This window comes from Martes martes, assembly GCF_963455335.1.
Source record: "Martes martes genome assembly, chromosome: 6".
Lineage (NCBI taxonomy): Eukaryota > Metazoa > Chordata > Mammalia > Carnivora > Mustelidae > Martes > Martes martes.
In genome coordinates, this window is record NC_137893.1 from 8798801 (window position 1) to 8824196 (window position 25396).

The 25396-nt window shown below is 44.7% G+C and overlaps 1 protein-coding gene across 2 annotated transcripts in view; it reads left to right on the plus strand.

Moving 5' to 3' along the window:
• Positions 1–1674: 1674 nt before the first annotated feature.
• The window catches only part of EZR (ezrin), a 50450-nt gene continuing 26728 nt past the window's right edge, over positions 1675–25396 (plus strand). Inside the window, exons 1-2 of one of the 2 annotated variants that reach the window (XM_080805148.1) lie at positions 1675–1866; positions 2790–2877. In XM_080805148.1, coding sequence (XP_080661274.1) covers positions 2866–2877 — 12 coding nt within the window. In that variant the 5' untranslated portion in view covers positions 1675–1866; positions 2790–2865. Of the gene's footprint in view, positions 1867–1902; positions 1944–2789; positions 2878–25396 lie in introns of those variants that run through there. The other variant, XM_080805149.1, reaches the window with a different exon arrangement.

Below are 25396 nucleotides of genomic sequence, written 5' to 3' on the forward strand. Positions count from 1 at the left end.
TAGATTCACATGTTTTGAGAATGCGGTCTTTTCATTTTGACCACACTGCCACAGGCCAGCTCATTTTTAAGCATTCCCCTGAAGGGTAAAATTCAGAAATGCTCCAGAAGGTCTCGGGCCACTGCTATTTTAAACATCTAGTTTAAAAGACAATGTGCTATAAACTGGGTAGGATTTTTAAAAAAAATTAGAGGCATACCCTATCAGAAGAGTTGGGGACCAAAAATGGCTATTGACGCTGTATGCAGTGATAAGGAGGTAGTGTGCTAGGAGTGACATGCAAACCGAACCATTACCGTTGTAGGTTAGAATCTTTTCACAGTGTCTCTCGGAAGGAACACACTTGTCAGAATACAGGCAAAGGCCTTGGGCCTCACCTGGACCTCTGCAGTGCTGTGGACCTGCAGGTGAGAGAGGGACACAGGTGCCTACTGACAAGGGCTACCCCATCGGTGGTCTGTCCTTTCGACAGGTGAGGCATTACTAGGAGGCCCATGCTGTGCTATGCTCTTTGTACACATTATCTCATTTAATCCCTACAAGCCCACCTAGGAGGTGCTGCTAGACACAACCGGAGACTGAGTCTTATTTGTTGCTCTGCCGGAAGTCGCTGGTTATTTTCTGTACCTGGACAGACTTATGCACTGTTCTAGGCATCTTACATACATTACCTCTAATCCTCACAAGGACCCCGTGAAGTAGGTGCCATAACCACGCCATTTTACACACGTGAAAGCACAAACTAGTGAAGTAACTCCCTCAACTCAAGTGGAGAGTTAGTGGTGAGCCCAGGAAGCGACGTCAGGAGAGGCTCTGGTCTCAAGTATTAGTCTGCATCACAACCACCTGGAGCGCATGAAGATAGAGACACGCCGGGCCCTGGCCCGTTTCTGATTCCGGGCCGGCACCTGTGAATTTTCATCTCTGCAAGTTCACAGGTGAGGTCCACGGCTACTAGTCTGGGAAGCACGCTCTGAGAACCTCTGCCCTAGAGCTAGCTGTCTTAATCACTGTCCAACAGATCCTACTGGCCCCCGATGTACATGTGCTTTTAGCAATTCCTCTTGGAGAACCATTTGCAAAAATTATTTAAAATAATTCCCAGAATCTCTGCCTTTGGAGATTTTACCATAGTTTTGAGCTTTGAGGACCACAATGTGTCCTTTAAGCAGAGCGTTCAGCCGTGGAGCGTCTTGTCTGCTTGTGTCCTTCTCAGCGGAATCCGAAGGCAGGGGCTCCGACCACGTGCGCCGAAACACAGCGGCCCGGGCTTCTGGGGACCCGGCCTCGTCGCGGCGCAAGGACAACAAGATGACCTGACCACCCGGGGCAGCCCCACCTTCAAAAGGCCCAGCACCCACCCTGTGGCCTCCGGCTCCTCCAGGTTTATTTACACTCCCCCGGCCCCCGCCCCGGTCCACTGCGGTGCAAGCCCTCTCACACCTCACGTCTGCGATCAGCAGCTGAACCAAATTCGGCAAAGTTCTCCGCAAGGGCAAGGGGACTGGCGGCGAAGAGAGAAAGGTCTTGGCAACAAGGGGAGGCGGCGGAAGACGCGCCCACCCGGCTCTCCGCGGCCCCCGGCAAGCACCCCGCGGGGTGGGGTCGGGTAGAGTCGGGCTGGGCGGGCGGGCGGGGGTCGCCGGCGGGGGTGGGCGTGGCGTGGCGGGGGGCGCCTCAGGGCGCCCGCAGCGGCCGCAGCCATCTTGCGCGCCGGGAGCACCTCGCAGGTCCGGCGGGCGGGGCGCTCAGGGGCGCGGCCCCGGGACCCCGCCCCGCGGAGGACTCTCGGGAGCGCGGGCGGCGGGCGCACTGCACCGACTCACCGACAGCCGGGAGCGCATAGCTTCTTTGCAGGCGCCGCGGGTGAGCCGGGCGCGCGGCCGGGGTCGGGGGGCGGAGGGCCCGGGCCGAGGGGGACAGCGGCCGGGATTCGACTACAGGTGTGGCGGGGCTGGTCCGGCGGTGGGGGTCGGGGGGGGGTCTGCGCGCGAGCCCGGAGCCCGTGGTCCTCGGGAAGAGCCGGGCTTGTCCCGCTGTCGCCAGATTCGGGGTCCCCGAAGCCCTGGCCCGTGGGGTCCCCGTCTGGCCTCTGGGGCTTGGTTCTCTCTTTTCGGCCCCAGCCAGCGGCAGGTGAAGCTGAACCTACCGGTGTGGCCGCCCCTGCTGCTCCAGACCTTCCTCTTTCGACTCTGTCCCCTGGGGTGTCCCTCCTGAAGTGCCCGCGGAGCCCGACCCCGTGGGCACGCGTGCTGCCCGCGCCCCTCCCGCCTCGCTCGGCCCTCTGGCCCCTCTGGCCCTCTGGCCCCTCCGGCCCGTCCAGGGCGGGGACCATTTTTTTTTAAGTTTCTCAAAGGCTTGACGGTTGCGGTTTCAGCCCTGGGGCAAACGGTTGCTTCACAAAGTGAAACTTGGTGTCTGCTGCGCTCCGGGCTGGCTTCCTGGAAGTCCGAGGAGTACCTCGGGGTGCCGCCCCGCCCGCTTCCGCGTCCGCGAGCTGGGCCCCGCGCCCCCCTCCCCGCCGCCCACGGCTCCCGCCCGGGACCCCTCCCCCGCGCGGCCCCGCCCCCGCCCCGCGCGACCCCGCCTCCTCCTTCACGGGGCCCCGCCCCCTGCTCGCGGGGCCCGCCCGGCCCGCGGTAATTGTAGGTTGGGCGGTGACTCAGCGCCGGCGCCCGCCCGGCCGGTTCTTAAGCAGAGGCGCGCGGGGCGGCGCCGAGTGTCGGGCGCGGCGACGGCGGGAGGCGGCGGGCTGCCGTGCGCTCTGAAGGGCTTTCTTCTGCCTCCAGGTCCGGAGAGCGGTCTCAGCTGCTGCGGCAGACTCGTGTTTCCAGGGGACTGAGGAAAACCCGTCAGGAACCGAAGATGCCGAAACCAGTAAGTAGGCGGCGTCGGGGCCGGTGGGATGCTCCGGGCGCTCCTTTCCCGCCGCGGCACCTGGGCGGCGCGTGGGGCGCTTCGGAGTGGAACCGGGTTCTTTTGTCGACGGCGGGAGAGCCTGGAGGGAGGGAAGCGGCCCCGCACTGGGTCAGGGGTCGGTCCTTCTGTGGAACTCTAGAAGGAAACGACGGCTGCGCTGCTTTTCGCTCTCCGGTCTTTTTGTGTGTGGGCGCCCCCCGCCCCGCCCCGCCCCGCCCCAGTCGTTTCTGGTCTTTTGTAAAAGAAAGTCCGGTCTGCTTGAAAAGTGTCTTCTAACGCAACTTGGAAGTTTCTTAATAACAAAAGTTGTCTAAATGCCCGGAGAGTCAGGTGGCTCCCGACGACGCCGGTCAGCTCTGAGTCCTTTCACGGGTCGGAACCAAACGCGCCCCGGATCTTCCTCGGGTGCTTTATAGGGCCTGCAGCCTAGGGGGTTTCGTCTTTCCGGCGGGCCGCTTCTCTCCAGCCGGTCTCACCCCAGGCCTGGGAGGCTGTGCTCTGTTAGCCCGGGAATTTGCTGGCGGCAGCAGGATTCCTATCTCTGAAAGAGGTTGAGCCGTGGACCTGAATTGCAGATGAAGGCCGGCGGCCCTGCTCCCGGGTCGTGTGCTCCCGGTCCACATCCTAAACGTCAGCTGACTCAAGGCCCGCACCTCTCTCCCCTGCATCTGCTTCTGTTGCTCTCGGGGTTCGATTGCAGGCCAGGCCTGGGCGGCTACACTTTTCATTTAAGTGGTGGGAACGAGGCGCGGTCTTTGTGACCAGTATTTCTTGGAAAGTTGTACGTATCCACCTGCTTGACGCAGGTGAGCTGTGACTAGATGTTGGGGAGGGGATTTCGCATTTTTTAATTGTTCTGAATCATGAGGGAGGAAATACCTGGATTCAGTAAAAATTGCAATAAAAGACACATACGGAATTCTAGTTTTTCAAGCAAGTCGGTTCTGTAGTCGGTGCATTTGTTTCCAGTAAACTGTAGATTCTCTAAAAGGAGTTCTTGATTAATCAAGACTTTACTGTTAGCGTATGAACACGGAAATGTATTTAACCTGTCATATTTGGAAGTCAATAGTTTTTGCCTAAGTTAGATAATTAAGATGATTCACTCATGATGCAGAAAATTTTTTTCCTACACAAAATTCTTCTTTTTTCAAACTTGTACAAGGCACCCAGGCTTTATGATGCCTGTGATATAAAACGTGTAAATGCAGCAACTCACTCAGGGCACGGTCCCATGCAGCCCTTTGCAGAATGGCAGTGAAGACATTACTGTAGGTCTGGTTTTCTTTATTTCAGTAAAAGAAAAGAAGCAGAGTTCAGCTTTTAAGATACCACCTTGAGAAAAACAGTAAACCAGTTTCCTGTCACTGTTTTTCATTTTTCAAAACGAACTGTTAACTTTAATTGTAGTAAAATGTACATAATACACAATTTACTCTCTTAACTGTTTTTAAGTGTACTGTTCAGTGGCATTAAGTACATTCACCACCACCACCCCGCTCTACAGCTGTTTGATCTTTTGAAACTGAAATTTTCTACCCATTAAACACGGACTCACCAGTCCCTGGCACCCACCCTTAGACTTCCTGTCTCTCTGATTTTGACTACTCGAGGTCCTTCATGTAAGTGGAATCACACAATATATGTCCTTTTCGAGACTGGCTTATTTCACTTGGTATAATGTTCTCAAGGTTCATCCGTATTGTAGGATGTGTTAGAATCTAATCCTTTTTAGGGCTCTCTTTATTTCTTACGGCAGGTATATTTTAATTGTATGTATGAAGATAGGTATATTTGAATAGTTGGGGTTTTGGGCTTCTACCTGATCCCTTGAGTTCGGCAGGCAAAGTATTTTTGATTGATATCTACCATATCAGAGGACAACTTCCTTTATAAAACAGTGTGAATGAAATAATATTCGCTGCTTTTTCTCTTAATACTGCTTCTCGAATCACCACTTGTTAGATTGAGTATTCATTCACTCAGCAAGCATCTGTCCTGCAAGCTGCATGTGCAGGGCTGGTCCGGTGAGACCACGCTTGTTTTCGGGGGGTCTTAAGGTCTGGAACCTGAGAAGGGACACATGCGAATGCTGAAATAGTAGCTGGGACACTCTGCGTGCCACCAAAGAGGGAAAAGCAGCTTAGGTCAAGTGCAACACAATTGGGAGGAAAACCATCTATGGGGAAATGGGTGAACTTCATTGAGAAGTTAGCCTTCAGCTGAGTCTTGTTGGAGGGCTGTGGGTAGGATTTGATCAGCTTGGGCACTCCAAGGAAGGTACTATTGTCTGATTTTACTTTTCCCACAACTGCTTTGGGGCTCTACTCATGTGTGACTTGTAGACTTCCACGGAGGATGGTTTGAGGTCCAGAAGATGCCACACCCTCTGCTCAGCTAATTTTTTGGCCTTGTGAGTCCTCATCTGGGGGAGACGCGTGGGGTTTTGTGCAGGGAGCTGGCTCAGGAAGCAGCCCTGTGCCTGTGGTTCAGCTAGGGGTAACCTCCTCTCTTGTGGTCCCCCTTCCTCCTCTCTTCTTAACCACCACACTTGGCTTTCTTCATCGTGATAGGAAGGAGGCATGGAGCGGTAGAAAGGAAAACCACAGCAGTCAGGCTTAGGAATGATGCAAGGCCAAGCTCTCTTAAATCTTTTCTGAGCTTAGTGCTAAACTGCCTTAAGCGGCACTGGCAGATGCCATAGCTGTTCATTTCTAAAGTTTTGATGTGGAAGTTGTTAATATAAAAGCAGATTTTCCCTTCAGTAGGAAAACTGTGAAAGTATGTTCAAAATTCTGCCGTGTGCCAAAATTTTAAGATAATTTCTGAGATTACCTTGCCTCTCGGGGGATACATAGCCTTTTCCACTAGATTTTTCTCTTGGGTATATACCCAGTGTGGAATAAGTCCTTGTTTCTTAGCTTCTTGTGCAGGTTCCTTGTCAATAAGATGGGGCTGTTGGCAGTATCTAATTCATAATGTTACATGAGATAATTAATGTCCACTAAATATTTTAACAGGCACAGGGTTTATTGAATATACTGATACATTTTCCAACCCTCCCCACTTCATTTGAGGAGATACATGGGATATATTTTCTGTGTATCCCTCCTTCTTTACCATGGGCAGATGGTGAGTTAGCTAAAATTTTCCCATGTGGTGGTGGGAAGTGCTGGCTAGGATTAGCCATTTATCATCATCACACTGTGTCAGGCACAGTGAGTCTTTTTGTACATTTCTCCATTAGCTCAATAGGCAGTTATGTGTTACTCTGCTAGATGTTGAGGCCACCAAGATGAGTAGACACAGAGATACTCGCTGTCCTCATGGATTTACAGTCTGGTGAGGCGGACAGTAATGCTAGAATAACTTGAGTGTATATAATGGCTTGTGGGGTGGTGGTTGTTGTGGGGAGTGTTTATCAAGGAGGACAGGAAGGCACCTCTAGGAGCTGATGACTGTTCAGAGCAATGCAAGGAATGAAGGGACCTTAGCTAGGTGAAGGAGGGCGGTAAGGAGCCTACCAACCACAGGGAATGACTTGTGCAATGGTCCTGAGGTGGAAGGGGGTAGGAGGAGTTCAGGGTTCCCAATGAGGAAGAGTATGGCTAGAGAGGAAAATTAGAAGCTAACTGTGCAGAGCCTAGTAAGCCGTAAGAAGGCATTTTCAGGACTTAGCTCAGGCGGAAGCACTGAATGGTTTTGATTGGAAGGAAGTGGCCTGATCAGATTTGGCTTTTGAAAGGTCACTGCAGCTGCAACAAGAGAATCAGTAGGAGGGTGAAGGTGCAGGCGAAGACTGTTGGGGTAGCCCAGAAGAGAGGTGGTAATAGCATGGACCCAAGGCAGTGTGAGGCAAATGGAGAGAAGTGGATGTGTTTGGGAGCTCTTTGATGGGACTTGGTGATGGATTGGGTGTGGGGGGGGGTGGGGGGGAGGCAGAGGGCAGTGTAAAGCTGATTTCTGGCGCCTGGCTTGCATAACTGCATGGATGGTAGTGCCATTCACTGAGATAAGGAACCTGGAAAAGGACCAAGTGTGAGAGGGAGGGTTGAGAGTTTGGTTTGTACCTGCTGAGAAATTTGTGACTGTAATCGATGGAAGGAGTTCTTTCATTATTATAACTACTACCTCCTAAAATATATGTAAATATCAGTATTTTTCTTAAACCACAGTATTTTTTAAATCCACTTGAACTAAGAGTAGTCCAGCGGCTTCTTAGGTTTCCTCTGAGTGTGTGTGTACACTACATACACATTAAATTCAAAGTTAGGATTAAAAGTTAGTGCTGTGTTCTCAAACAGTGGCATACGTAATTATCTGGAGACCTAAAGATCCCTGGGTCCTTCATAGTACTACTAAATCCTCATCTCAGGGCCAAGTATACTGGGTCCCTGTACTTTCAGTAAGCTCCCCAGATGGTACTGATGTGCCCCCAGATTTTGGGAACTTCTGATTTCATAAGAAAGGAGCAGTTTATATATTCTTTTCCTCAGAACCCCAGTTGTACAGTAAGACCCTCCTAATGGGGTTGATACTGGTTCTGTGTGAGCAGAGGCCAGGGCCCGTGGTGTGTTTAGGGGGCAGCAAACCCCAGTGTGATTCCAGAGCATCCATTCAGGCCAGTGTTCTTGCAGGCTTGGGAGGGGATATACAGCCGCCGCCTTAAAGTTCCAGCTTCTGTGCCGTGGGTGCGGGTGCCGTCATTGGTATTTGGAATGTGGCTGGGGTGGGGATGAAGAAGATAGCTGAATGGATATCAAACTCCAGAAAGACAGGGAGCTAAGATGTCTAATTGAATCTCTCTGATTTGAGCTCCTCTCTGCAGGAGTCCAGTTGCAGAGCTTAATTTGGCAGTGATCAGGGGGCTTTCAAATTTTGGCTGTCGTTGTTTTTAAAGGGAAAAAAGAGGCAGCCATTTTCCATTAAATAGCAGGGAAGAAAGAGATCCCATTCCTCATTCATCTCTCTCCTGGCCTTCCTCACTGGCCTCTCTTGGTAGTTACTGTCCTAAGTAGTAATGTGATTTGTAACAAAAATTTTAATCAATTTATGAATACTTAAAATTTGGGAAAGAAAAACAATATTACTATTCTTACTGAGTTATTATTTTTCTTTATTTAAACTTACGGGTGTCTTTGACAACTTGAAGATTTTTAGGATGATTCAATATATATGCCTGCTTTCTTAGAGTATTCAGACATTTCACCTTTAATCTGGAGCAGTAGAACTCAGTCTGCTTTCAAAATCAATGAATGCATTTTGAGTTACTCCTTTATATTTTATTTGATTTCATTGGTAACTACATGTGGGAGTCCCCAGCTACTCCAGTTAGTGTTTTTCGTTCATTTTGTTTTTTGTTATTTTGTTTTGTTTCATTTTTTAAAGTAGGCTCCATGCCCAGCGAGGAGCCTAAACTGAGGGTCGGCCTCAAGACCCTGAGATCACAACTTGAGCCAAAACCAGGATTCACCCAGGCACCTCCCCCCAGTTAGTTTTTAATTTAAGCACTAAATAGGTGGTTGCCACTACTAATTAAATATGGAATATTTATCGGAGAGCCCAGAAGGTTGCATTATTTACCTTCTAAGAGACTTATCATCCATGCCTGTGACATGAATCTTTTTTAAAGATTTATTTAGTTGAGAGAGAGAACACAGGGCTGGGGGCTGGGGGGGGGGCGGAGGCGGGGAGGTGAGAGAAGTAGACCCCCTCACTGAGCAGGGAGTCTTGGGGACCATGACCTAAGCTGAAGGCATACGCTTAACCACTGAGCCGCCTAGGTGCCCCAAGAATAAAGCTGTTATTCTAGACTTCAGTAAATAATTTATTTAGTAATCTCTACACCTAACATGGAGCTCGAACTCAGGACCCTGAGATCAGGAGTCACGTGCTCCTCTGACTGAGCCAGCCAGGCACCCTAGTTGTGTGTATTTTGACTAAAATACTCAATATTTAGTTAGTGTATATAATTTTCCCAAATAAAAATGTAAAGCCATGTAAAGAATAGTTTCATAATTTAGTATTTAACCTGTATTTTGGCAAGCCATTTAGCTTCTAAGAACCTCAGTTTTGTCATCTGCAAAATGAGAGTAAAGTTTTTAAGTGAAAAGAATTCTGCATAACATAAACAGACAAAAAGCTTGTGTCTGTGAAATCCAAATAATTTCTCCGGATGCTGTCTGCTTTGTGTATGTCTTGTGTACATTTTTTTCCTGGAAACTTGCTTTACAAACGTTTCAGTATAACATAGGTAAAACGAAGGGTTTTAGTTTCCAAGTTGCTATTAACCAGGTAGAGTTTGTCCCTAGGCCTTTCTAAGTAAAACAGCAATGTGAAATATTTTGTTTATTTAGTGAAAGGGAACACACCTCTGTCTTTTTCTCATCCTCTCTGCCTTCTAGTTGTCAGAATTCCTCATCCATTGGAATGAATATGGGTTCCTTCCTTATTCATTGAAACCCTGTTTTATGCCATTACATTCTAGGGGCTGAAACTGTGAAAGTAAGTAAGATATATTGTTGCCATTAAGGAATTCTCAGTCTAATAGGGGAGTCAGGATATGTAAGCAAAGAATTACAATGCAGTATAAAAAGTATGATAATAGGTACATAGGAAAGAAGATTAAAGTGTGCCCTGGAGAGCTGGGGAAGGCTTCCCAGCCAGTGAGCTGCTTCATAGATGTTGAGGGGTGCATAGGAGCTCACAAGTGCCCAAGAGCAGAAGGGTGTTTAAGGCCATAGCAGTCAGTGGGTGGTTCTGTTTCCCTTTGTGAGTCACAGTCAGTTCTTTTAGGCTCTTCTTAATACCTATAGATAAATGGCAGTACTGGTTCAAAGAACAGGGAGACTGCATTGACATAATAATTACATTTTTAATGTAATGTATTTGATAAAACAAACCTTAAAAGCAAAATGAAAATTTTCTGACCTTGACCTAACTTATTGATAACAAAAAGGAATAGATACCACCTAAGGATCAACCTGTGTAATAGCAAGTATAGCAGATTTTGCTTACTTTTTGTTAACTTTGAAGACCCTTTGCACATCCTTTTTTTTCTGTTTTTGCCTGAAAGTCAGATTTGGACTGTCTCTATCAAAAAATTGTCATCAGATGTTATTGTAAATAATTGTTTTTACTTTAGGATGGTATAGGACAAGGCCAAATCTGGCTGTGACGAGTTTTTGTAGGGTCTCCCAGCTAGGAATGATTTTTACATTTTTAAAGGGCTGTTTAAAATAAAAGAACAGTAATATGCAGCGGACACCAAAATGGCCCCCAATGCCTAAAATACTTACTGGCCCTTCACAGAAAAATTTTGGCAACACCTACTTTAGAATAAAAATAATTATTGTTAAATATGTTATCCATATTATATATATGGGTATATATTATACCCATAATAATATACTATAATATATGATGATAATATATATACCTGGACAGGTATTGGGAAGGCTATCATCACCTAGGAGCAGGCATGGTTGGTGTTGAGGTAGTATTTTAAGCAAGGTTGGTGCTTGAGCAGGTCTTAATTTATAGAGAAAATGGTAGTATCTTGTGTCACACTTGCTAAGCCATTGTATAATGACAGATTTCTGGCACCTGGTAAAACAAAGCAATTTGTATCTGATATTTGAGTTGAAAGGCAGAGGTTATATAAATGAATTGTTTATCACTGACAATTTGAAATTAACTTTTGACCTATAGTCTGTGTATGAATTTCTGACTGCAGATGGTTTTATAGTTCAATACCTAATTTAGACTGTCCACCCTTTATTTACCCTGCTTTCTTTTACTGAGTAGAACCTAGTTCAACCTGTTAACAATGTTAGATACTTAGGTTTGTTCTTGTGGGTTTTTTTTTTTTTAAAGATTTTATTTATTTATGTGATAGAGAGGTCACAAGTAGGCAGAGAGGCAGGCAGAGAAAGAGGGGGAAGCAGGCTCCCCGCTGAGCAAAGAGCCTGATGTGGAGCCCGATCCCAGGACCCTGAGATCATGACCCGAGCTGAAGGCAGAGGCTTAACCCACTGAGCCACGCAGGCGCCCTGTGGGGTTTGTTTGTTTGTTTGTTTTTATTTCTTGTATCTTTCCTGGCCACAAAGTGAGATGCAGAGTGGTTGAAAAAAAGAAGAGCACCATTACTGGCTTCAAGAACAAACTTTTGGTTCTTGCTTTATTGATATGTAAGCATGCCTGCCTCTTAGAGGGTATTCTGGGGCAAGCTTCTCAACCTCCCTGTGCCTGCCTCTCACCTGTGAAACTCTGTCCAGGGGATTGGCCACAAAGGTTCTGCTGAGGCCAGGCAGGACAGCCCAGCGCCGGAAGCTCCTGGCCCTGTGCCTAGTGAGCACTGACTCTCCTCTGTCACCACAGAGGACAGGGTACATGTAGAGGGAGTCTACTTGTCACTACTAAATTCTAATGTGATTAAAAGCTTTTGTCTCATAATGGGCTTTTTCTTTTTCTGACTTACCTAAAAATGCAATAGAATTTACCTTGCTTTTTTATCCTTTTGCTACCACATGGAACATCACTCCCATCCTTCTCTAACATTCATTTGTTCATTAACAAATAGAGCACCTACTGTGTACCAGCGTCTTAGCCCCTGGGGGTACACTGGTGAACAGATCCCTAGTAAAGCCTGGGAGTGACGGCAGCACTGCTGTTGCTTTTCATCCAGGCTTTGCCAAGAGATGGAGGAACTTTTCTTTCTCTTACTCTTTGTTGTGTGAAGAGTTAAAACCACTGGGCAGAGTGTGGTTTGCTTTGTTGTTGTCGTTCTTTGGTAAATCACACTGGACGATGAGCCAAGATATTTCTCCAAGAAATGTCTTTTTAGATATTTGCCATAAGTCCTCATTTGCCATACCCTCAGAGATTCTCCCATCATTCTCAGGCATTGAGGTTCAGGGAAATTAATTTTTTTGAATAATATTTTGGCTATTGCACCATTGCTACCTGTATAGCTTTCTTATACATCTTAGAAGGAGATCTGGCCATCTTCATTATATTTGTTTGCTTGTTTTTTGTTTTGTTTGTGTGTGTGTGTGTGTGTGTTTTAAAGATTTATTTATTTGACAGAGAGATCACAAGTAGGCAGAGAGACAGGCAGAGGGAGAGGGGGGAAGCAGGCTCCCTGCTGAGCAGAGGGCCCAATGCAGGGCTGGGTCCCAGGACCCTGAGACCATGACCTCAGCTGAAGGCAGAGGCTTAACCCACTGAGCCACCCAGGTGCCCCTCATTATGTTCTTAAAGAGAAAATTGAACCACAAATCACTTGGTAAAAGCTTAGAACATAAATACTATATTGGAACCACCTTTTATGAAAATGCATTATGTATACTAGTATAGTATTTTTGTCAAGGTGTTTCATTGCCTTGGTTAAGTAATTACAGATGCTGCTGCTTGTTGTTCAGGTACTTGCTTACTTACCTAATACATTGCTATTTGGGTGAGACTCTTAAGTGGGACTTAGATGGGGAGATAGGGTGGGGAAAACTTGATGTTTGTTAAGAAACTGGCCAAACAGGGCAGTTAGGAAGTAACAGTGGGATGACAAGGCTGCAGAGGACATGATGACATGATTTGAACGATTCAACTGTAAAAAAATTTTTTTGAGATGGTGGGGGATAACTGAATATCAATTGGGTTTTAAATATTAAAATTATAGTGGTATGGTGGGTGTGTAACCTACACATGTACTCAGAGTTCTTTAGGGCTATGTGTTGAGTTTTTTTTTTTTCTTTTTTTAAAGATTTTATTTATTTATTTATTTGACAGAGACAGAGATCACAAGTAGACAGAGAAGCAGGCAGAGACAGAGGGGGAAGCAGGCTCCCTGCTGAGCAGAGAGCCCGATGTGGGGCTCGATCCCAGGACCCTGAGATCATGACCTGAGCTGAACGCAGAGGCTTTAACCCATTGAGCCCCTACGTATTGAGTTTTTGCAGTCGAAATCCTGTGGCAGCCTAAAATACACCAGCAAAAAATATACAAATTTATATAAGTATAAATTTATATATTTATTTAAATATATTTAATTTTATATGTGTTTATATATGTATGTTTTTTAAACTGGTGGTAAAAATAGATAAATCAAGAATGTTGGGCATCCAGCTGGGTGAAAGCAGGGGTGGGGTTGTCCTCTCTACATTTGTGAATGTTCCAAATTTTACAAAGTAAAGTTTGTTTTTTAAAAGCACATTATAGGGGTGAAAGGGAAAGATGCTCTCATTTTCCCAAATGGCCAAACACTTGAGTGTGGCGGGAGGGCAAGTGGGAAGGGACATCTCTGCCCTGGGATCTGGATTGGGGGAGGGGGGGAAGTAGGGGCCTGAGAATTCTCCCAGGGTCCTGCTGACTGCTCTCCAAGGATCTCCGAGTAGACGTTTCTTGGGAGAGCTTTAGTGTTCCGATCAGATGGGTGCCTGATTTAACCCCAGATTGGACCTTCTCACCTCCCGCATTCATATTTTATTCAAGGGGGCCTCCAGTAAAAATTGCAGTTGATTGGAAAACACACAGAACTGTTTGTTCCCAGCTAGTTGCACTGTTACTCTGTATTCCCACGATCTTGGCGGGGGATGGGGGGTGGTTGTTCAGGGCCCCCATGCCCCGACTGGAAATAGGTCATTGCCTCAATGGCAGCTTTTTCGGAGCTGAAAATTGGAAGTGAGCGTAACAAAGCGTGGGGCATTCTGGAGCCCGGTTTTGTGCAGCCGTTTGGAGGCTGGCTTGCCTTCTGCGCTGGGGCTGGGTCCGAGGGTGGGTGGGAGGGAGGGGTGCAGACATAAGTGCTGCAAACCTGAGCTGCCTGAGCTGGGTGGGGGGCTGTTGTGGGTGCCCCCCACCCTCATGCCTACTAATTACGTGCCTGGATCTGACATCCTGGATTTCAACCAAGTATAAATTGAGAGTTTGTTTTTGTTTTGTTTTGTTTTTGACTTAGTATAATTTCAGAAACCCTGGGCGGTTTAAAATAACTTTTGTTGAAGTTTGCTTCTGTAAGCGAATTTTGTAAGCTTACTGATTTAGTTTGGATTTTTTTTTTTAAACTGCTGGGGTCTTGCTCTCTATTTTCAAAGATGTGAAAAGCCAGTGTTACAGGAGAAATTATGTAACACGATATGCATATGATTTTTTTTTAAGGTTTTTTATTTTTAAATCTCTACACCCAAGGTGGGGCTCAAACTCAGAACCCTGAGGTCATCTTGCATACTCTAGGAACTGAGCCAGCCAGGTACCCCTACTGCACATGTGATCTTAACCAGGGACAAAGATTTATCAAAGAAATGGCATAAGATTTAAGGTGTGATTTATCTTAATGAATGGACATTTCCATTCTTTGATAGTCTTGACCCTCCCACCAGGTTAGAAAGGAAAAACCCTTCAGGGACTTCTAACTTTACAAAGAAAACAGTACATTCCAGGTGGGTAGTGAAGTCTAATCCATAGGCCTTTAATTTCCTGTATTCTGTGAGCCTAGAATTAAAAAATCCTTGCAGCAGGTGATAGCCATCTTGGCCCTGTTCCTTTTGTCTTTGACGGAATCCTAAGTTTGTGGATATAACTAACCTCCCTTTTCAGTGAACTAAATTGGTGCCGAAGGATGTATGACACATCTAGCAAAACTGAAGTCACATGTTATAGAATCAAGACTTCACAAGCCTTGTAAGCTAAAGAGAAAGTGACCTTGGAGTCGGGAGAAAAGGGTATAGACAGCATCCGTGTTTCTGGAAAGAAGTCGTTTCTTTGTGGAATGTGACATTCTTTGATTGGTTCTTCCCCTCTCCTAAGTCAGGTGTCAAAGCATCATAGCTAGTTTCATGCCCATATTAAATCTACACATAGAGCGTATGTCATTACTAGTATAAAGTTGGTTCCTACCTAACAGACTCTCACCAACAAAGTTTTTAAAATGCACAGCCAGTGGGTATGAGGAATATGATTTAAATGCCCTCGGGTGATCCCTGGTATGCCTCTGTAGCACAGATAGATAGAACTTGGGTGAGAGTGATGACCCTTTCATTTGTCAAATGTCTGGAAGGCTATTTCTTTCTGCCTCAGTTCCCTCTTTTCCAGAAGCCGTGCCTGAGCCTGTGAACAGTGGCGAGGGCTCAGCACAAAATGTTCCCAGCCCAGTTTTCAAGTAGGGGGAACTGACCTTTTTTCTAATGCGGCTGCTCAGAAAATGCTCCTTTCTAGCTCTGAGGTTGTGATTTGCTCTGGTTATAATGACTACAAACAGGACTGGTTTGTCTGCTTTTTGTCCACAGTCCTGCCTGGCAGGAAGTGGGTCTGGGGGTATGAAGTGACTTACTTTCAGGGGCAGAAAGAGCCATTTAGAAAGACTGGGGGTTTCATTACAAGCTCCTGAAATTATAGGATGGATATTAGTTGATCTGGGCTCTTTGTATATCTATACTTTTACATAATTTTCACCCGGGAATTTGGAACCAACTTTTTAGAATTTAAAACCATTGACTTACATTGAAAGACACAACTTTAAGAATTTAAGGGCCATATAAATACAAACAAATATTTTTAGCAGCTGATTATCAGAAGTTGAGGTGGCTGCATATACCTTTCTAGGCTGGTTTCCGCAGCCTTTAAAAGAAAGTGGTTAGGGACACCTTGGTGGCTCAGTTGGTTAGGCGTCTGCCTCTAGCTCGTCTGCCCCTGGCTCTGGGCATGATCCCAGGGCCTTGGGATCCAGCCCCACATGGGGGCTCCCTGCTCAGCGGGGAGCTTGCTTTCCCTTCTCCCCATCACCACCCCATCCCCCGCCCTGTGCACTGCCTCTTTCTCTCTCTCTGTTAAATAAATTAAAAATCTTCCCAAAAAAATGAAAGTGGTTAGACTAGGAGAACTTTCCCCCCTCACTAAGCAGTATCCACTTAGAATCAGCCTACAAAATAGTTGGACCTTGTCACGACTTTAGTTGTCAACTTAACAGCCTGTACATTTATATTACATAAAAATGATATAAAATATAACACATAGATACCTGGAACTTGTTTGGAAATCCCAAGACCCAGCTTTTATGTCAAATGCCCTGCCCTATTTATTTATTTATGAGAGCATGGTGTATGCACATGCACCCGTGAGCCCATGAGCAGGGGGGAGGGGCAGAGGGAGAGGGAGAAGCAGACTCCCCACTGATCAGGGAGCCTGACCTGAGCCAAAGGCAGCTGCTTAACTGACTGAGCTACCCAGGCACCCAGTACCCTGCCCTATTATTGTCCACTGCACATTGAGAATTTAAGTTTAGGAGAGTTAAGAAAGGTGAGGGGTATGTAGTTGCTGACTTTTATGATTAAGTTACCTTCAAAATTCCTTAAAGTGATACTGAATTCTTTGTTAAAATGAGGTAGGTGCCCACCCCATGGTGTCACATCGCTCTTGGAGTAGGAGGTAGGGGACTGGCATACCCCCTCCCATATTTCCATGTTAAAATTTAAACTCATGTTTTGTAAAACTAAGGGCTGTGCTTAACCTGCACTGAGAAGCTCAACTGATAGCTACTTGGTTTAGAATGGAGTTGAGGTGGCTCATTTGTCATTGAACTCTGGTTATGACCTTACTTTTTTCATGTGGGCAAACACTAACCAGTGACTGCTTTTTTATACCCCTAGAAGGAATAGGAGAGGAGGGCACTGGATTGCTTTGGTCCAGAAGGATAATGACCCAGCCAAAGCCACTAGATTGTGGCAGGTTCATTTGGTGTCTTGATAGATACTCCCTATAGGACATTCTCAGTGTTCCATTAACTGTTAGCATCAGCCCACATGTAGCCAAGTTTGAATTGTCCTGCTGGCAAAGTGACCACCATCACCAGGAATGGAGTATCTGGAGCTGTGTGATGGGCACCAGGAGACCAGAGAACAGCCACCAGCAACATCACCCAGTCCTCTGTGACTTTCGGTACTTCATACTCCCAGGAATAGTGGGACCACCCATCCGTGATTTCCTGAGAAGGGTATAGGAATTACTGAGAACTGTAGGTCAGCACTTTGAACTCTGTAGAAGTGCTATATAGTGGTTATCAGCTGTCACAAGTGGACTCTTGTCAGCCCTAACATTTGATGATTTTATTATTCCTATTACTAGGTAATAAAGAGCTAGTAGATTGTCCTAGTTTTGTGTAACCGTTTGAAAACTTTATCAGAATATGAGCTTTATATCTATCCTACCCATCTGTCTTCAGTAGTTTGTGGTACTACAGACAAAATGGTAATACACAGTATTTTTACTGAACTGCCTGACCATTTTTGTTCTTATTAATTCCGGACTTCCACATTTGCAAAGCTAGGTGACCAGTTTCCTTTGGCTCTGAAAATTTTCCTGCGCCTAACAGTCAAGACAGTTTGTTCACCACCACTCCCAGTTTCTTTAATCTTGAAAGAGAAGAGCATATAAAGTGATGTGATTGGCTGTAGTTTAAATGTAAGATACAGAGGAGCTTGAAAGAAAAGAAGAGCAATGTTGTAAGTCATTATCCATAGATTTACAGGTTTGCCATTAGCAGTATCTTGTTAGTGAGAGTATTTATACTGTTATTTCCATGTTCTCTCAAGGTCAGTAAGCCTCAAGAAGTCTGGTGTTTCGAGCCAACACTTAAACATGTATTTCTGGAATTTTAAACTTTGAGCCCAGCCTGCTCTGGGCATGTGGTGACACATGGCTCCTGCTGGTGGTGGGAACGTTTAAGTAGGGAGCCCTGCCTCCCCTGCTCTGGCTGGGGAACCATGCATGGTTTAGTGTTTGTGCCAGTGCAGTATCAGATCACTGCGGCCTTTACTCCATTTAATGCAAAATCGTATTTTAGGGACCTCATTTCTGTTGTACTTGTCTTCTCTCTGTGCAGTAATGTTTTGCTATTTTGGTAAATACCTCCCCATAGCAACATGTCGGTTTTCCTTTTGGCCTCTTTATTCTTAAAAGAATGGCGTACAATAACAGGGTGGCTTCTGGACTGTCTTCCTTGAATAAAAGTTGGGATCTTCTAAATTATATGCTTAATAGAAACTATAACAGTGTAAAATATGGTCAATGGATTTTCGGTGGCAACTACTCCTGTATAATTTTGTTGTTTATATAAACATTGTTACTGGGAGCAGCAATGCCCTTTTAACTAAGACAAACATTTTACTTCATTGGTATAAACAAAGTTTCTTTTAAATAGTAGCCTTTACTTTGACCCCCTAAAAAGAGCCTGTGATGTGGAGGGAGAAGAGCTAAATGATAAAATCCACTTGCCTTTGTGGCTTTCCAACTTTGCTTTCCTTGGCTGAATTCATGTGTCTGCATTTCTGTGCTAAGCTGGTTAAGGTTTGCTAAGTTAATGGTAATGTTTTACAGAAGTCGGTTATTGGTTAGTTAGCTAGTCCTTGTGCAAAATGACCCTGCATGTCTTAGCTGATGTTAGGATTTATTGAGTTGGAGTCTCATTTATAATGACTTGATTTTTATCTTAAAGATAAGATCAGGATCCAGAGGGACTACCAGATAGGGGTCCATCTGTTGGGATATGGAGTATATGGGATATGCAAGCATAAGTTTGCAACTGTACTTCTAGTTCTAGTGAATGAAAATTTAGTAAAGATATTTTCACATAATGGGTTATAAATAGTGACAGTAAATGCATAATTTTGCCAAAAGGCATTGTGACTTTTTGAATGTTTGGGATAGTAATCTCTTCCCCTGATGAGCAGTGGCTATCCTGGGTGGCCTCACCTGTGAGCTTGGTAGAGCCGTAGACTTACGGGCTCCATCCCAGCTTACTGAGTCAGACTCTCTGGGCCTGGGGCCCAGAAAACTGTGTCAACAAGCTCTTTAGGTGATTCTTTTGCTTGTTCAGTTTTGAAAATCACTGCCTCAGATGAGCACTGAGGCCCAGGGAATAATTTATAAGGTGCGGCTGGCTGGATATCCTAAACCATTACTGAGGGACACCAGATTTCATAAAGCATGCTTGATATTGCCATGTTTCTTTACGCAGCAATGGACAGGGCTCTGGAAGCATTTAGGTTAATCTGGGAAAGTCTAAAATATAAAGATAGTATTCATTAAAAAAATACATATTGCATATATATATAAAACTTATTTACTTAAATTGAGTGCTAACTAGTTATAACATGCTCTGCACCATCAAAGTTAAGTAGAACAGAAGGCTCAGCCCCTGTTTAAAAATTGGGGAAAGAACATAATTTACTTGGGAAACCCTGAACAAGAGCCTGGGTTCTCACCTCTGCTCCTTGGTGGGACAGTTCTCAGTGCTTTTCCCTCATTTGTGCAGTGAAGGGGTCAACTAGAATTCATGATGGCTAGAAATACTGCTGGCTTCAGGAGAGTAAGCGTTGGGAGAGTAGGATTCAGACTGTTTTCTACTGTGTTCACATCACTTTGGGAACTGGGACCTTCTTCCTGAAAACAATATTTTCATTTACAACTAAAAACAGTAAACAAATTGAGTTTTCGTTTTTAAGAATTCATTTTTGAGTTGCTTGGCTTGCTCAGTCAGTGGAACATGGGATTCTTGATCTTTGTTGTGGGTTCAAGCCCATTGGGTGTAGAGATTACTTTAAAATATTTTAAATAAGTAATTTTTCTTTCATTTTTGTTTTCCTCCTAAAGAATTTTTATTACCAATTTGAATACCAAGTTGACTAGTTCAGTGACATTGTTTTCCAGCTGTTTCATATTTTATACTCACTAAAGCAACCTGGATCTTGTTAGTAAGACACCCAAATGTCCATCAGCTGGTGAATGGATAGACAAAAGTGTTGTTTCCATGTAGTGGAATATTATTTGCCATTAAAAAGGGAATGAAACACTGTACGGGCTATAACATGGATGAATCTCCGTTGCAAATGTGCTGAGTGATGGAAGGCCATCCCAAAAGGCCATGTGTTCATAAGAAGTGTTGAGAACAGGGAAATCTATGGAGACCAAAAGTAGATTAGTGGTTCTCAGGGTTGGGGAGGAGGAGTATTGGGAGGAGTGACTGCTGATGGGCACCAGGTTTCTTTTTAGGGGAATGAAATACTCTAAAACTGGATAATAGTGCTGGTTGCATAATTCTGAAAACCACTGAATTGCACGTTTTAAATGGGTAAATTATGTGTAAGTTATATTTCAACAAAACTGTTACTTAAAAGGAGCATATACTGATAATGAGGAATTTGAGAGGCAGGGTGGGGGGTAGGGAAGGAAAAAAATGAACTGATGGGATCGGGAAGGAGACAAACCACGAAACTCTCAATCTCACAAAACAAACAGGGTTGCTGGGGGTGGGAAGGGAAGGATAGGGTGGCTGGGTAATGGACATTGGTTGGGGAGGGTATGTGCTATGGTGAGTGCTGTGAAATGTGTAAGCCTCATGGTTCATAGGCCTATACCCCTGGGGCAAATAATACATTATATGTTAATTTAAAAAGCACATAATGACTCAACATGAAAATCAAAATACAGTAGTCTCTATAATTATTCAGTTACATAAACCAAAATAGCATCTCAGAAAACTGTTAAAACTCACTTATCTATTGTGAGAATTTTTCCTTGTCCCACTCCCTTGCTTCCCCCATTTGTGGGAGAACATTTACTCTATCTACTTCCTATCAGAGCATTTCTAAGTATTTGAAAGGTCTTATCCAAATATTTGAAAGCTGTTGGAAGTTGCTGAAGTGGCACCTTTGGAAGAGGGCTGGAATGTTGGAAAACAGCGTTGACATTTTTAAGTGATTATGAAAGGTCAAGCTCTTAATGTAATCTTGGTGGTGCTTGGATAGTTCTACTCAGACTAATTTTTGAGTAAATGCCGGTGTGATAGTATTGGGACTGACCTGTTATCACTGAATCCACTGCCTGAAATTCAAACATTCAAATGCAATCATTTGTATTTTCCTTTCTATTTTAAATGGTTTTCCTGCGTCTTAAGTATGTAGGACAATCACTAAACTTTCCCCCTGCTGCATTCTGGCTACAAAAATTGGGTCTGATTGCCTGTCTTCAGAGATCTTCCCACTTATTTGTAAAGTTTGTGGAGAAAGAAACTTGTCTATTGAATGTTTCCTTCTTGGTCTTTAATACGGTATGAGTTAAATCTGTAAAAAGTGTGATTGGAGAGGTAATCTTAAACCCCGTTTCTTTAAAGTATCTCAGGAGGAAATGGGCACTTCCCAAAGGAAAAAATGCATGGCTAGATTTATTTACCGAAACAAGGGAAAGAACTGTGAGGTAGTTTGGCAGCCAGAAGTTCAGCAGTCACACACAGGTTGGAAGTAAAACACAGTGTTTCATTGTCAGCTCTTTATCACATCTCTCAGACTCTTAGAAGGAAGGCATTTTAGATACTATTTTGATAAAATTAAACTACTAATTTGATAAAATTAAACTACTGCCCTACTGGTCCTTCGGGATATTGGAAGAAACTCTGTGCCAGGGAATCCTGACTAGGATAGCATCCTGGGATTTTGTGACAAAGACATTAACACAGCAAAGACACTCAAAAATCTTCCTGTTAAAGAAAAAGGAAACAGAATCAACCTTATCTTATGTGACCTCAAAATAACCCCCTTTGTATCACCTCTTTGTCCCTCTCCCTGTGAAGGTTAGATGATGTTCCAGAGAATAGCACAGCCACTGAGTTGGATGGTGTCAGAAGCCGCTCTCAGATAAGTTTTAAGTTTTAGAGTGTTACAGTTGGGAGCTGCCTTACAGATAGAACATTTCCAGTTACAGTGCTTGATTTTACAAATGAGGGGAAGTGGCTTTCTTCAAGATGGACCACTGAGCAGGGATTGGCTGGGATGCCTGGGGAGGTGGGTCCTGACCCCTGCCTGCTGTCAGGTCTATGCTCATGATTTCTCAAGTTTTGGGGAGAGTAAGCAAAGGGGATAGTGGATTTGTTTTTGTTTAAAAGTGAATTGTTACTGAGTTTATTTAAAAAACAGATTATGGTTTAACACCTTTACCTTTACATTCTCTTATTGGAAAAAGAGATGCCTGTTTCTTTGGAGCAGTGAAACCTGTACTTCTCTGTGTGCAGCCAGAAAGTTGCATTTCCCTCCTGGAAATGTGAAGACGGGTGTGAACTTCTCCTTTCCCCATGAAAACAGTCTCCTGGCCAGCTTTTAATAATATCACAGTTGGCTATTTTTCTCATGAATCTTTTCAGTCCATCCACACCTTCCCTAAGAAGGAGCTGTGGGCCTGCCTGTTCTCACTGCTCTAGCTTTAATCGCACCCCCACACCTCCCCTTGTGCTGTTGGACTCTAGACCTAGTGTGTCAGAGGCAGAAGGACCTCAGGACTTAGAGTCCAAACCCTTGGCTTGCAGTTAAAGGGGGTGAGGCTCAGTGGGAGGAAGTGCTCAGGCTGCAGCACCAGCTCTCAAACCCAGGCCCCCTGCAGCCTGAGCACCTCCTCCATCTACGCTGTTTCTTGCCTCCGTTTCAGTGATCCCCGAATCAGCTGGTCCTCACTTGCGTGGCTTTAAAAAATACAGATCCTTGGGCTAAGGCCCAGAAACTCATTTGTTTGAAAGGCTGGCTGTTCTAGGGATTCTAGTAGTTGGGCCTATGTAGAAACAACTATGGTGAATGGGAGCTATTAGATGCCTGCGCACCTCTATTTGTTCTGTTACAAGTGCGTGAAGGTCAGCGGAGGTCTGAGTCCTTTTGTCACAGGGCTCCCTCGTGCCCAGGGCAGCCAGTAAGTATTTGATTGGTCCTTGTAGAGTGAGTGAGCCCCAAAGGCATGCCAGGTGCCCACTAACTGGGGCAGGCTGGGAACAGTGAAATGAAGCTATTACGCTTCATTGGCTTGTGGTGTCCCAGTCTTGATCTGAGCTAATCCGTAAGAACAGCAAAGAGAATTTTTTAAAGAGTAGATTATTAAGCAGAGGGAGGACAGAGACAACATTACAATTAGGTTTTCATTAACTTCATTAACTAAGGCAAAGATAGGTTTATGTGTTAAACTCCCATACCAACCTATGCATTCTCTAGAGGCGCGGTGTGTGTATACCTGGGGAACAGTAGTCACGGTCATGGAAAAAAAGCATGCGTGGCGTTTAGCTTAGATTGAAGAATTTTTACTGACCAATTTTGTTCTTATTTTAGAAATAAAACTGAAGTTCATTCCAATTTTTGTTTTAAAAACATTTCTCTCAGATACAGACCAGCAGCATATATTAATACCCTAGGCAGCCAGAAACTCTTCTGTCTTACTGCAGTGAAAGTACAACTCTCCTACTAAGCTAGGCTACCAGGGCAAAAAGAAGATTTTTCTGCTAAATGTGGCCAGTATGGAAAATAGGCGTTATACTCATTAGAACCTCATTTCCCTGCATGGGTTCAGTCATCTTTATTTAAAGTATTTTGACTTGGGTCTAAGACAGTTTCATTCTAAAATTGTGACATAGCATATAACAAGAGGAACCTCATTATTTTTAATCTACAGAGTTTAAAAATCTGTTATTAGCTCCATTATCTGACTTATTTAGGAATTCCCATTACACCTAGTGGGGTACAGTTAAGTCCGGTTCCTTCTATGTTAGAACTTTCAATATGGCTTTGTCTCTTAGCTTCGGTTGGGGTAGCATGTGGAGGAGACCTGAATTAAACTACCATCTACGCTGTCAACTGTGAGTGCATGCGCGTGTATGTGTACATGTACGCGTGTATGCAGCGGGGGTGTGTGAGCAAAACTAAACTCAGTCACCATCATCATCCGCAGACAAAGCAGAATGTTTAAAAGGTTTTCAGTGTTTCGTCAGGCATTACAGAAACACTGCCTTTTGGAGTTCGATTTCAGTGACTGCATATTCTGTATATACACCTGTACCCCATATTACTTTGGGATTTTGTTACCTTCAGCAGGTGTTACCTTTGGTAAGTGTGATCTGGGGGCAAATACCAAGACAATAAAAATTACAAAACATGCGTTCTTTTCTTCAGCCTTTGCACATGGTTTGGGGTTTGGGGGGGGTACGTTTTAAGCCTGTGGACCTGTGTTTTTTTGGTGGGACTAGCCTCACATTTATCACGCAGGACCATACGGGCCCACTGTATTTCTGTGCACCACTGCAAATACAAGTGTCAGCTTCCATCCAAGTCTCAAAACAATTGCTTACCATGGAAACTCAAGACAAAGATAATTTAAAAGGAGAGTTGGGGGGTTGCCTGAGTGGCTTAGTTGGTTAAGTGTCCAACTCTTGATTTCAGCTCAGCTCTCTGCTCCGGGCGAGGAGCCTGCCTGCTTAAGATGCACCCTTTCCCTCTCCCTCTGTCCCTTCCCACCCTGTTTGCTCATGGGAGTGTGCTCGCAAGTGCGTGTGCACACTCACACGTGTTCTCTCTCTCTGTCTCTCTCAAAAAGGGAGAGTTGAGGTTTAGATACTGCTCAATTTTGATTTCTTCTGATTCCTAATTTTCTGATTCGTAATTGCTCAAGTCTGATTTCTTTTAAAGTCCTGAATAAGTGGACCAAAATATGTATATAAATGGTCCTGTCATCTGAGTAAAAGCTTAATTTTAAACACTGATACAAGTTTATGCTGTATTTCATTATTAAAGATCTATAAAACTGAAAGTAATCGTAACAGGCTTTACAAACATGGAACTCCTCAACCTGCTTCTGATGAAGGCAGCGCCCTGCTGTGGTCCTTAGTCTGGGGTAGCAACCTCCCTTCTCCTCAGCATGTGGAAGTGGTGGGGGGCACTTTCAGGTCCCTGGTGACCGAGGATACCTGTGTTTAGTAGATGGGCTCAGGGATGCACTTGAGATAGTCTTGCAGAAGGAATGCCTGCACCCAGAGTGCTGGTCATGCCCCCTGTGAGAAACACTAGTGAGGGTAGTAACAAGTCCAGGACCCAGCACAGCTGTGACACAGAGCAGCTCAGCTGCGGGTCGCCAACATACCGCTCTCCCTCGTGTTTAGGTTCATGACTTCTCTCATCTCAGCCTCTTAGCTCAAGATTGTAGAGCATACACCATATGTGAATATATGCATATATTGATAAAATTAACTTGACTTTTAATTTTAGTGACATTTTTGAAAAGAAGAAAAATTCTGATGTGTCCTCAAATCAGATCTGGGAATTACACTCAGCCACTGAGCCACCTAGGTGCCCCGGAGCTCCTTTTTCATCTCTAATATGCGCATCTGGAACCATAATTGAGAAAGCTGTATCTTTTGTGCTTCATAGCGGCCACTTTGTGACTTTTTAAAAAAATTATTGCCCGCAAGAAAAGAAACTGAAGTTTTTATATTTTAATACAATTGAAGAATTTAAAATACGCCTCATCTTTGTAAACTTGAGATTTACAAGTTTGGGGAGACTTTTGGAGGGGATTGGAGGGGAGACTTTTCTGGAAATTCTGGAAAATTATACCTCACTTCTCTTGACTGTCACCCAGAGAACCTTTAAAAGAGGGTGGATTTGTGTCAAAGTATCTCTCAGTTATC